This window comes from Haliaeetus albicilla, chromosome 20, assembly GCF_947461875.1.
Source record: "Haliaeetus albicilla chromosome 20, bHalAlb1.1, whole genome shotgun sequence".
In the NCBI taxonomy this organism is placed as follows: Eukaryota; Metazoa; Chordata; class Aves; order Accipitriformes; family Accipitridae; genus Haliaeetus; species Haliaeetus albicilla.
In genome coordinates, this window is record NC_091502.1 from 25,134,820 (window position 1) to 25,149,023 (window position 14,204).

At 37.1% G+C, this 14,204-nt stretch overlaps 1 protein-coding gene across 16 annotated transcripts in view; it reads right to left on the minus strand.

The window, feature by feature from the left end:
* EMSY (EMSY transcriptional repressor, BRCA2 interacting) overlaps nucleotides 1-14,204 on the minus strand; it is a 39,830-nt gene that overhangs the window by 18,294 nt on the left and 7,332 nt on the right. For 13 of the 16 annotated variants that reach the window (XM_069808615.1, XM_069808613.1, XM_069808607.1 and 10 more), the window contains exons 5-9: nucleotides 13,315-13,490; nucleotides 11,993-12,145; nucleotides 8,264-8,523; nucleotides 3,505-3,781; nucleotides 1,218-1,517 (exon numbers count right to left, since the gene is read on the minus strand). In XM_069808615.1, the coding sequence (XP_069664716.1) occupies nucleotides 1,218-1,517; nucleotides 3,505-3,781; nucleotides 8,264-8,523; nucleotides 11,993-12,145; nucleotides 13,315-13,490 (1,166 nt within the window). The remainder of the gene's footprint in view (nucleotides 1-1,217; nucleotides 1,518-3,504; nucleotides 3,782-8,263; nucleotides 8,524-11,992; nucleotides 12,146-13,314; nucleotides 13,491-14,204) is intronic. The other 3 variants (XM_069808617.1, XM_069808619.1, XM_069808616.1) reach the window with 1 other exon arrangement.

Here is a 14,204-nt window from a genome sequence, read left to right on the forward strand (position 1 = left end):
TTGTACAGAAATATTTCTAGGTGAACAATTTTGTCCACCTGGGATGTGAAACATCCTCTGGAGATGTTTTCTTCTTTCTACTTCGACTATAAAAGCCATACAGAGCAAGTAAGCTCCAAACTTAAATAACGAAGTTAGGAAAGAGAAATTGAAGCCTTTGCATCATCCAGACACAAAACCAGATAAAAAGCAAAGTCTCTTTGAAAATTGATTCACATCTTCCAGAAAGAATAGGTATCAGATGGTATTTCCAAAGAAATTTCAACTAAAAAGCACACTGAACCTAAACCCATGGTAGAAGGCAAGGAGTGAAGCTCTTATTGATCAAATATCGTTCAATGACCGGAGGATGGAGGCCTCTTATCTGTCTTCATTAGTAATTTTTTCTTAGGCAATGGTCCTATAATCCAAAAGGAAGTTTATCAACAGACAGGAATAGAGCTGTTTATTTTTTAATTCTATGGACTATTTTAATTCTTTGATCTAAATAGTATGAATTTAAAATAATAATTTTACTGACTTGATTAATATGAAATAGGGACATAAAAATACTTTGCACTTTTATAGCACTTCTTCGTTTAGAATTAGATAACTTTGCAAGCAGTACTTCTTACTGCATCTTATGGAGATAAGGACTATATTCTACTGCAGAGTAAAGCCAAGATAGAAAGATTACATGACTTGCCCAAAGTCAACTGAATGAGTCAGTGTTCCAAAAAGAATCGAGTCCAACTTCCAGTCTCAGATCTAATTGTATTTGTTTTGACAAGTACCTCAAAAGTAGGTTTTGATTTCTGGACCCAAGAAAAGAATTAAAACATGGATTAACTTCTTTTTGCAGTTGATACAGTTGAACAGCTCTCGGATCTTCAGAAAACTGGTGTCTTCCAGGTTGCCAATCACGTGACATTTGAAGATATTTACATACCTTTCAATCTCTAAAGATAAAACATTTACTCCTAAAGCATGGTCTGCAATACCTGAACCAAACAAGAAGAGTGACAGAACCAAATTCTTCAATTAATTTTAGCTGAAAACATTAAGACATCCTTCACTATCTACTTATAGCCAGGTTTAATGCCAAATCCTGTACTCAAGTAATTACGCCTTAATGATAGCTCCCCATGCACATTTTGGGACAGCATTCTGCCCTACTTTCTTGAGTTGTGGTTAGACCTCACCAATCAGCAATAGGACCCAAGATTAACTCCAACTACCTGATTCCTGTTTGATCTGAATGGTGGGCTTGATGCCAGGTGGCAACTGAGATTGCTGTGGCTGCTGTTGAGCTACAGAAGACTGCACCAGCTGTTGTTGCTGCTGCTGCTGCTGTTGCTGCTGCTGCTGTTGTTGTTGCGGTTGCTGTGGCTGGGCCTGTTGTATTTGGTGCAGCTGCTGTTTAGGGGACTGCTGATGCTGTTTGGGAAACTGTGCTAAGATCTGAGTTGGGTTCCCAACCAAACCTTTTGGGGAAGGTAGTCTGGTAGAGGCAACTTTAATTGCCGATGTAGACACACCTGTGAAAGAGTAAATAGTTTAAAGTTGAACAGTACAACAGAAAAGAAAAATATTACAAATTCTAAAATAATTTTATATTTAAACTATTTTTACTACTGAAAAATGCATAGATATACATGAGGAAAAAAAGCTCCCACAGAGCAGAAGTGCTCTGTTCAGAGGCGAAGGACCTTATAACAGATTTTCTATGTGGCAGAAGAACAGCAGCTAATGGAAAGAAGACCACAACCCCAGTCCACTTTCTGTACCTCTTGTAGTACAAATAATTTACACATATTTTCAAAGTCTGATCTTTAAGCTGCAAGAAAGCAAAATATTTATAGTGAAAATCATGACTACAAAAAAAGTTAAGGGTATGAGAACGACAAATATCAAACCCATCAATATTAGGACAGAGTATCAGAGAGTGCAACATTATTTTAAAGGAATGAATCAAGTAATGGTATGTAATTTAGAAAACTGTGGAACACGCTTTTTTTTTGTGTGCTGATAGGTTAGGTGATCTTACAAGTAAAAGTGATTAAAATATAAGTTTGCAGTAAGATGGAAAGTTCCCAAATAAATCTTAAGTACTTATTTCTGTCATTTCCTTACATAGTTGTCACAGCATTTCCAGTGAAATTTGGCTTCATCTGTAATTCTAAACTGCATATCCATAAGCACCAAAAGCCCAAACAGAAAGTCCATGTCTTATGAAGGCATTTTTTAACCAAGTCCCAGTTGTAGTAGAAAATAGAAAGAAAATCTCCTCTCTTATTTCTCTACATTTACAGATGGCAGTGATAATGATAGAAATCACAATAAACTACAAGCCTGGCAAACTAAATAAGCAACGCTTTTCTCACTGCATCATCTAAGATGGTTTCTCTGTTTTCTTGGTCAGCTGTTTGCATTCATGAATTTAACTTTCTTCACATTTGGAGCGATTTTCAGTTTATGTCACATAACGTTTCACCAGCATCTTCTGCAATGACAGTTACAGCCTTGAAAAAAACTATTAGAGATATTCCACCTAACATATTTTAGAATTATAGCCTCTTCCATGATCAAACCCAACCAGAAGTCCACAGTTCAAACAATATGAAATTCTGCTGTAAGCCCTTGTGCTCTGTGTATTACTATCTTCAGGACCTGATTAACAGAAGCAATATGGAAGGCAAAATACCTCCTCAGTCTTGATTTGGTTGCTCAACTTTTTATGGAATGGAACAAGAATGGAAAATATGGACCAGGAAAAATTGCAATGTGACATTTGTCATTGTCAGGCAGAGTATTTTTCAAGTGCTGGTCACTGAGGCCCTTTCATTCATCCACAGCTTCCCTTCCAAATGTTAGCTAGTGGCCATGGAGCTGAAACAGTCAAGCTAGCACACATAGTTGGAATTAGAAATCAGAAATGTAGGAATTTTAATCCAGGCCCACTCAGGTCTTAATTTTTATGGACTTGAAAGCTGACATGCTGATAAAATACACAGATAAAAAGGTATAAACACTTCTCTACCTTTCAGAATTGTCAGTAAGATTAGTTACCACAAGAAATATTCTAAAGACTGGGCATGTCAAGTATAGATTGTATCTACTTGATGTTAACTTTGCATGTTTCTGTAAATCAGGCTTTAAGAGAAGCAATCACCTTCAAATATTGGAAACATCCATTTTCCATGCATCAGATAAGAGTTCTTAAAGCTACAGTGTTTTAATGCTGCAAGTAGAATCTTTTCAAAATAAAAAAAGCTATGCCACACCATCTCACCACATTCTCTTTAAAAAGAGGATCTGCACATGAATTGTTGAAGTAAAGAGGGGAAAGAGTTCAACAAGAACTTTTGTGGAATATCTTGGATTAGTTTCATCAGTAGATTACTTCCACGCCTCCTGTGCTTCATTCATCATATGTAAACACAAAGTGCATCTCCCCTATGTTGTTCTCAAAACAAAGTCCAATTAATCAGTGAAAGAGCTTTTATAAATATGTTATTGCCATACCTTGTGCTACTGTTGACATAACCACTGACGGTGTTGATGATACTACAGCAGTCACAGCAATAGTATTTGCAGTACAGGAGGGAGTAGAACAGCTACTGCTGCTGCTGCTGCTACTGACCAAAGAGGACTGAGAAGCAGTTATAACCACTGGTTGCTTTTGAGTAGTTGAGGCAATGACTGATGTTGGGACAAGTTTCGTAACTGCTGCATAGTTGTGGGACTTTGAAAGGATGTTGGGTACAAAAGTTGAGCTTGGAGAGGTGGTTACTATTATCACCTGAAAGAAGAAAAAGAACAACAAGAAATTCATTTGTTCTTTGCATTTATTTAAGAGCATAATATTTCAGTAATACATCTGCCTATGTGTATTTAGTTTTAGGGATACATGTTTATTAAGACCATTTAAGACTGTTGTAATTACATTTGCTGGCAACAAAAAAATTCTATTAGTTTGAAGAAGTGGTGATAAACATTTCCTTAAAATTAGAAGGTTTGTTTTTTTTTTTTGAGAAAAACAATTACTCTCTAATTAAAGTAGAATTATCTCATGTCTGAAGACAAACAGATAGGAATAAGCTGTTTGGCTTCATTAAACTGGGCCAGGAAGTCTGAAGCCCATTTGAAACGGAACTGAAGGGATTTCCAGCAGGTTTTAAACACTATTCTCCCAAACTTTGCACATACATCAAGAAAGGGCAATGAGAGAACAGATGATTTTTTTTTTCTCTTTAACAATTAACAAGCAGTTGCTGAGTCAGTAATAGGAAATATTTTTGATCCACAAGGCTGTAAACAATCAATATTTCATCAGTGAAAAAAACTGGTTTAGCTTTGAAACAATTTCTGCTTTAATTAGTGCTCTCAATAGCAAGAAATTCTCTCTTATCTGTCTGAAAACCATTTGTCTAAAGACAATAAACATTACCCCTAGTGCGAGTTACAATTACAACGCCATGAATCTGATCTGACATAGAAAAACATAGACTTCATTAGAACATTGGAAGAGGTCTGTTCTTATGCAACTGACCTAGAAAACTAAGCATTTCTTCAGTATCGAGTATGGGACTGTTTACGTAAAGAGATTCCTTTTATTCTGCTTATATGTATCTCCTTGTACTTACACACAGTTAAAATAGAAACACACAGCACAGAAATACAACATATTTTCAGTTTACCATGCAAGAATATTGGGTTTTAATAATGCAACTGTCCCAATAAAAAATTTACTAAAACCTTTAAAAGTAAAACTTATTAATGATTTGATGTAACAAATGCAAATAGAAAAAAAAAGGTACAGAAGGAGTAAAGAAAACCTGGGTCAGCTCAAACTAAAAGTCTTACGCTACTACCCAAGGAATACTGAAACCTTGCCTGATAGAGAAAAGAAATAGTATGATAATGGCACCAGAAATAGACTTAAGTGACAGATCAAGCAGTAGGAGATTAAGAGTTTATAATTTGTTTGTTTTTTTTTTAAAAAAAAAAAATAAAAAAAGGAGATAACTATATGGATGGAATAAAAGCAGCAAATTTCACCACCATGGCTGCCTCTGCCTCTCCTTGTGCCCCAGTTTTATGGTCCCTGCTACTTATCTAAGCCTTTAATATCTTGATCTGAGGAAACCCAAAACCTCACTACCTCCACGAGCTACAGCAGGTTGACCATAACTGACTAATGCCTGAAGAACAAGGTGTCCACGTCTGCTGCTCTACCACTTTAATGCATTCTCCAGGGAGAACGTTTTCTCTGCATCACTCTTATTTTTGCCTTCTGCCTAAACTTGATTTAATCAAAAAAACCCTTCTGAAATTGCTCTTAGGCTACAACCATGCAGACAAGTTGAACACGACACAGCTTGATTCTGGTACGAGGCTTGCAGGTGAAAAGATCCTACAGTATGCCTCTGGAGTTTTAACGCGTTTCTTAAATAGTCAGTTAACGCTAGAAATACTTCCCAAGTGTTTCAATTTTAGGGCCAGCTCCATTCCACCTAAGATAACTAATTTAGGAATACAGTCAAAGAACAACTTGCAGTTAAAAAAGGCAGATTATCACATTAAACTTCCTGTATAATCCGTAGTGCAACAGTGCAAGTTCAGCATCTCAACTAAGTAAGTATGTAGGATGAATCTGGGCGTAATCACAACTCCTGAAGACCATTGCTCTTCATTCAAAGACAGAGTTAAAACCATCGGTCCAAGATTATCACTTAAGAACACTTTATTTAATCATGCAAGGATAAAAAGCTTGTAAAGCATTATAGTTCAACAATGATGGCTGTCCTGTGACTAAGCAGGTTTGGGTCTCTTTATTTCTTCTTTCAAAATTAACACAGCAGAACAAAGTTTAGTGATCTTCATATAAGAAGTATATCCAAAAAACAGATTTTTCAGGTAAAAATTTAAAAGTATAAAGCTGAAATCACAACAATTATATTTTTGAGATACTATTTTCTCACATGTCAAAATGATCAAAGTAACCTCATCATGTACCAAAACTGCATCACATCAGTTACAGCAGAAAGACTGCGTGATTTTTAAAAAAAAAAAAAAAAAAAAAAAAAGGCAAGTTGCTTTTTGTTGTTGTTGATTTTAATTGTTATGGTAAAAATGAATTCCTAACATACACTGAAATTAGTCCTGTCAGCTCTATTTTGAGAGACATCAAAACCTAGTCCCTGAAGAAATAAAGGCATTAACTGCCAGAAGCTTCACTAGCTAGATTCCTTCTGTGTCCTAGACAGAGGACTTCATTATAAAAGAATCCAGAAATTGGAGCTGTGACATTATTAGTTGTTACGACAAATCTTCCTCCAACCTACTAAAATGTCAAAACAATTCAGAAAGCTGGCATGCAGAAACGAAGAATTTCATTCATATCCAACAACTTCACTCCTATCCAACAGCACTTGTTTAAAAGAGTACATTTCCAATCTGAGTGTAACAAATCTGACATTTAAATTAAAACTATTATAAAGGGTTTCTCCCACCAAAATGATCCAGTTACGTATTTTGGCATATCTAAATCCAACAGAAGAGGGCAGTGTGACAAGCTCAGATGCAAACCCTACTATGGCTCCCTAATGATACAAGTGATGATTTTCCTATCATTGCAGATTAGTAAGAGTGTCAAATAACACTATGCAAAGCAAACCCTAAAATTCTCCATGTCAGAACAAGCAGAGGCACAACTGCAGAAAAGACCCTATCAACAGTCCATTCTCTTCCTTTTGGAGATTTAACTACCATGATACATAACACTGAATACAACACTACAGACATTTAAGGCAAAAAATTCTTCCTGCACAAAAGATGAGCCTAACAAGAGCAACAGAATGGGTAGGTTAAGCCCTATACTAGCTGTGGATTTGCAGCATAGAATGCAGGACATTTCATCTGATGGTTTATGCTCACTCACGAACTTCTACACATATATTCAGATATGAAATTTGATTAAGGACACTGTTAAAGAACAGTGAATCAAATAAAAGCATCACAGAGCTCTGAAGTGGGAAAAGGCCAGAAAGCAAGATCTTTATTGCACATTACTTCAGTTAATCTTCCTTGGTTTTAAAGTTTCCAAAAATCAGGACATGGGAACTCTGCTAATCCAAATAGAGTCATAAAACAATTAAGACGACTAATAGAACAAATATCATGTGAAAGTTTGAGCTCAATAGTCAAGCTCTCACAGTTGGAAAAAAAATGCTTGTTAGTGGCCAGCCTACCATCAGTTTGTTGGTATCAAGGCCAAATTAATTCCACAGACCACCCCCCCCAAGTCTGCCTCAGTTAATAACCACACCAAGAACAAACTTGGTCTGAGTCATTAATCTTTTTTTAAATCTTAAAAGTGGACACATCTGAAATGCTTCCTAAAGCATGGGAAAATAGTCATGCCACAGATTAGGCATGTAAAAATCCTGAGTCCAATACAAAATTTCAACACGGAAAACCTCTTCCCACACACTGCATTCTGGTGGGCACACTCAGCTGAAATAACGCAACTGATTTTGACCACTATAACACTGTTAATGTGGAATGAGAAATGGCACACTAGTACTGAAAGGAAAATAAAGCCCCCCAAGTCTTTGATCAGCTCCAAGAATAAGCTTTATAGACCCCAAAAAACTAGTCTCTAGACAAAAGGCTTGGCAAGGGAAAGCCCATGCCACCTCTCCTGGAATTTGACTACTGCAAAGAATAATTATAAATAAGGAAAATAGAAATAAGAAAGATTACCTTTGACCAATAGTTGTTACCATCTGAAGGCTGTTCAGTGGCCTATGTGATCCAGTTCTCAGTGGACTAGTGTCCATATCACAAAACCCAACACCACAAATGGTACTAACTGGCAACCTTGTTGGCAGTCTCACCAGAGAGGCCAAGAATTGAATGAGCATGGAGACTGAATCCCCTCTCATCCCTAGAAGTGGTCCCTTCAGGTCAGGGTTGAGGCACATTGGTGGGGCAGTCTGGGGGAAGCTTGCACTCCCGCTGCCTGTGCTGTACCTGTTCTGTGGATAAAAAGAGGGCTTCAGTCTCCACGGCTGTCAATCCAGGTCCTTTCACACACAGGTGAACTAAATTCATACAAGAGTTTGGTTTTCTCTTTGTTCGTTTTAAAGAGGGATTACCTTATCCCAATGCAATCCTTAAAAAACAGCTAGACAGTTCATAGAAAGGAAGAGTCAAACATCACATCTTATTCATTGATAAAACCAGAATAAAGTAACATTTGGCAGCTTCCCCCACATACCTTCTGTGTTGTCGTGTTTGTTGTCTGTGTTGAGGGCTTAGTGAAGGTTATTTTCACAGGCGACATGTGTGGTGGTAAGGAGTTGGCAATGCTCTGCATTATATTACTCATCTTGGGGCTGCCACTTACAGGCACTGTGATAGTTTTAGTGACAGGAGTCACTGCCTTCGGGACTTCTTTCAGGAGAACAGGGGAAGAACTAGAAGAATTCGTTCGCCGTCTTTTGCGGGGCTTTTCATCATCATCTGAGCAGCTGACACCTGGAAAAGAAGTACTTTTTCTCAATTGTATTTTCCCCATCTGCAGCTCTTGGTGCTTTCTAAAACACTACAAACTTGCTGAGTCTTATACCCACTTTCGAAGAAGACAGAAAGAAAATAGAGGATAAATTACACCTTATGGTCACAAATAACCTGTATCACACCACAGATGGTCTTAGTCCTTGATATAGACCACGCTTAAAGTGCCATAAAGCAAAGAAACCCCCCAAACCCCAAGCTACTCAGTTACTCCGTTACTTCAGTTTAAGAGGTTAAAAGAACATAAGAGCCAGCACAGGGATTTCATTTGGTCTCCAGAAGTTTGACTAATGAGACTATGGACACAAAGGGTTTGGGATAGCATCGTGCACATTTCAGTTTAAAACTTTACACTACATTACTGTTGTTGTTGCTGGTTTTGTTTACAGCAACTGGACTACTGAAGTTTACCTTCCTGCAGTCTTCTCCGATTTCAACCTTTGTACCTACTTTCATCCCAGGCTTATCATTACAGTACCCTTCTCCCTTTCACCTCAAAACAGCATCTTGAGATCCCTTTTTTTTTTTTTTAATTACATAGTTTAAGTATGAAGGTCACACCTCACTTTATGAGCTTCTGCCTTGTTTGGTGCGTTTTGTGCAACAGATATAAAATGGCACCTAACACTCAATCATGAAAAACAACAGAAATCTGGCCTCAAGTGTGTTCATTTTCCTCACAATCACCTACTGCACATGAGGAAAAAGGTTTGCTGCAATATTCAGCTGAGCAATGGATAACCCTTTCTGCAGTGTGATCAACAGATCTTAAATCCATGTGAAACTCTCCTAAGTAGGCAAAAGGTTCATAAATTGGTATACACTACAGAAAGACACAGTTTGATTACCTTGAAAATCTTTTACAGCTACTGGGTAGCATTTATGTTTACCAAATTAACCAGTGTTAAACAACTGAAAAAACAGAGATATGCAGAAAATACACAATTGCCCTACAGAGAACAAGACTGAAGATGTTGTTCTGTATGCCTGGGGCTTATAGACAAAAAATGCTGTCACGGTAAAAAGCGGTCTTGCTGGTAACCCAAGCAAACGTGGTTGGCAGTCAATCTCTAATTAGGGTCAAGATCTAATTATGGTCAATCTCTAACTAAAATAACTAAATATTCTGGCATTTGAAAAGTGAAGACACAGGAATTAACATGGACAAGAAAGTGCCCACTAGCACAGCAAGTGATTTCTGAAAAATGGGATCTTCTCTTAGTATGAGTACCAGCTCATTTGCAGGTATGCTTCAGAAGGCTGACAGTTGTATCCACACAATGATGGGAAACTGAACTAGAGAAGAGAAGCAAAGGTTCTATTTTAAGTTTGCTTTGAACTCCAAAACATAGTTTTAGCTGGCTGTAGCAGCACAGATGAAGCATGGATCTATGAGCCCAGATTTCAAAGCTCTAATCAACTATTTACTTTATGGTTCTGAGCAAGCCCAGCAGCGATTTCCATCTATAAAGAAGAGATTTGGTTACACGACTCTGAAGTCTCTTATGAACAGGCTTTTAAGTATTGCTGTGAGTGCGCTACATAAACTTACAACTGTGAGGTCACTAATCACACTGAAAACGTGCAGGAATTTCAGAATCTCAGAATCCATCTGAATCAAAAATCCACATGCAGCTAGGATGTTAGAATACAGCTGTTATTTTGGTGGGTCACCAAGAAATACTGAAGGTAAAGCTATTTGTTCATGGTCCTCATCCACGCAAAAAAACCCCAACCACAACACGGAAGAAATAAAGTAAAAATTGAACTAGCAGAACATTATTTTATGTCAAGCACTGCTCATTTCATCTCCTGTTTTCACTGCTGGGGTTCTTTAAGAACATTATTCCTACAATTTCATGTTAGAAACTGCATTTGCACAAAGTTTTCCACAAGCATTAAGCTAAAAGGTAATACAGCTTGACTATAACTCACACTTGACAAGCAAGGAAGCAGAGGCACGGAGAGGTTAATGGCTCAATCAGACTGTGACTTGGATGAGGTCACACAACAAATCAGTGGCGAAGTCATGACTGTATCTCAGGCCTCCTGAGTTTGCTCTTAACCAAGTTTGTTAAAACTAATGTGACTCATTAACACGTTCTGAAAAACACACAATTCCTTAAAAAACAAACAAACAAAAAAAACAAAACCAAAACCAAAAAAACCCCTAAAACCCCAAATGAAGCATGCAAAGTGGGGAAAAAAATTAAATCTAGGGATGGATGGAATAAAAATGAGGACCTTTCATCCCTCTATCATGTGTCTAGACTGCTTTTATACTCATTACCATGTAATAATTCAATAGAGGTCTAAATTAAATTTTTAAGAGGTTAAGAACATTTTCCCCTGAATCTTTAAACTAAAGCTGAGTGATCAGTGCATTAAATCAGAAAAATGAAAAAATCTTAATGTAATGGTTCTGTGGGTTGATATAGCCATTGAACATGGTGGTTTGCAAGTAACATTATATTTATGTACAATGTGACATTTCTGACTAGATAGAAGTTTATACAAACATGCATATATAGCACAAAGTTTAAAATATTTTTAAAATATTAAAGGTATCCACAGCAAGCATCAAAATAGCACTTATCAGCTCACTATTAATCTTTATTTGTCACCTGCATTTTGATAGACACCAAATCAGTACAGAAGGAACCATTTTTAATTATTAGTTAAATAAAACTACCTTTGATGAGCTGGGCATATGTATGAGGACATATCCTGCTTTTAGAACTAGCTGATTTATTAGCCAAAGAAAGAAGGTGGGTGCGGGGGACAAGAAAAAAGACTGTTTCTAGACATTATGCCCTGGATTTCCAAACTTAAATACATGAAGATGGGTATCTGGTGGGAGTTCGTATGGAGTTTTCACAGTTGCCCTGGAATGCAAGCCTCACTAAGATTTGCTTCCAAATAAATCACAGAATGCCCAGACATAGTTAATGTAAGCATATAAATGCTTGCCAAAGTACTGCATTCTAAAAAAAGTCTAGGTCAACTGTGAAAGTGGAAAGGAGGGACCTTTTCTAACTCAAATAAGTGAGCACTTTGCATTATTTAAGCAGAAGGAAGAGGGAAGTCCTCTGCAGAAGCAACCAGCAGAGCCACCCTGAAGACAAATTCTGAACAAGTGGGATTAGAAATCCACTGATAGACAGCAATTCCTATATTTTATTTTCAAAATACTTTTCATTCTTGTTGTCCTTGCCATCACTGCTCCCTGCAGCATTTTACAGTGAGTGGATTTATCCTGAACACAATTTCTCTGAAAAAGGGAAGCAATAAATTCATTCTTTAGACTAAACAAAGGCATAAAGGCATTAAATGACTTGCCCAAGGTCAGAGTGTTTAACTCAGCCCATGCTTCAGCCACAAGACTGTCCCTTTCTTTCCCTTTTGTTAATCAGTTGCTAGTATCACTTACTTTTGACGTAAACAGTACTTCCACTTGGCAAGACGACTACATTGGAGGCTGGACTGGCGGGTCTGGGGGACTTCACTGTTGCTACACTGCCACTTGGAACAGGGGTAGATGTTGGGGTTGAAGTGGTACTTGTGTAGGAATAGCAAACCACCACTGAAGAGGAGAAAAGACACCTTCCATATAACTGAAGTGCAGAATCCCATTATTCTATCACTATTTTAACAATTGAAATGGAAGCCAAAGACTTATTGGGTCATTATCCACATCTTTGCCTCTGCAATCCTGTTACTGTTGAATACTCCCCAGGTTTGACCTAAGCATGGCCATGGAATTAACGGCCTTCAAACACAACATAGAAATCTAACCTCCCCTCCTCCCGTCCCCAGAAATCTGTGCTGCCAATTCTAGATTTTTTATTCATACTAATCTGATGTTTTACTTTACAACTTGTTGTTTTCCATTTTAGCATTAATTCAGTATTTCAATCTTTTTGCTTTTCTGTAAATGACCATATCTAGACCGGTAACCAAGAGAAAATAGTTAATGCCTCTCCTCAACAGTACATCGGTCGAAGAAACCAAACTATTCCTACAGTAAGGAACAACTGGTTTTGCTAATCAGCTTTTTTAAACTGTCATTTATAAATAATAGTACAATGATCCAGTATTTCTCACAAAACCAGAATAAAACAGCCTGTTTCAAGAAGTGTTACACATTCTCCACCTGCATGAAGCATAATTTGAGCCTATTCGGCCAAGCTAGATGGAATGTGTACTAGTATTATTTCAAAGGCATAGGGAAAACAGAAAGCAATTGTTTAACTTGTTAACCTGGTATGTTTAATCTGAAGTTAAAAAAAAAAAAAAAAAAAAAAGGAAAACCAACAGAATTTTCTTAACTTTCACCAAAACCTACTTACATTCTTAAAATAAAGTGTTCCGAAACATCTTTCATCACTTACAGAACTTTACACAATCTTAAGCCTTCAGTCCAAGTTTTTATAGTTTACAGAGTTTAACAAGTTAACCAGTGAATTTCCCTGTCATTTCCTGGCAGCTTGGTTTTTTGTGTTTTTTTTTTTTTTTTAATTTCAGTTGCTAGTGTGCTCACTAACACAAAGCTGCCAGATTTATGCTGTGGATACTGCAAAGGCATCTTTAAAAAAAAATTAAAAAATATTTCTATGAATACTGTTCAGTAAGAAAGATTCAGTTTGGTTTTTTTTTTAAATATCTAACACTTGACATCTAAGATAATAATTTATACTATGACATTATTTTTATATTCCCACAGATTGCAGAAGAATCCTGGCTTTCTCTCACCTTCTTTGTTTCCAGTTTCTGCAGGAACTGGAAGAGATGCGTTGTGCTGAACAGCTGCATTGGCAACAGCATTAGCGGTAACAGTAAAAGCTGTTTGTGGAACAAGCCGTGGCATCAGTGGCACCAGTCGACGACCTTCTATAGACCATTCGGAAGAGCTATTTGGTCCAGACATACTAAACAGAAATGCACATTCTGTAAGTATTCTACTGAGTTTCCAAAATACTCAGTACTCATTAAGTATCTTTTTTCAACAGTGAAAGTCTAAGAGGCAGTTTCTAAAGTCATACTAGAGCAATAATGTTCAACCTTCTTCATTTCATGAAAGCCCTTCCATTTTTCCCACCTGATGTAGAAATCCTCCCATAGAAAATTTAAGAGCTGCTGCTTCTTTTACTGTTTTGTTTTACAGAGCCCTTAAAAGGCCAGAGGTGTGTGGATGTCATACTCAAAACTCCCATATTAGATTAGCTACTATTCACGTAGAATTGGTACACTCTCTACTTCTGGATGACAGAAGTACCTACCCAAGACTACTGAAATTGATTACGTTACAGGGAAAAACCCTCAGCTACCAACATAAATCTTGTTTTACCTGAACAGAAGTGCTTCTCAGACTTATTAAAGTAGTCCCAAACAAGGTAACAGAACTTGAAATGATTTAAATAGACCCTGAGCATCCTCCTCAACAGAAAACAGCCTGCTGCTCTAATTTTCTCTTTAGTACTTACACACAAACTGGAACGTTTCCAAAAAATGCTGTGCTTATCTAGATGGAGAAGTGTTTCTGTTTGACTGTTTTACATGAGTCATTTGTCAAATCAGCAAAACCAAAATGGCAAATTATTTTTCAAACCTGTTATGTTCTTAAGCAAATCAACCTATTTAAT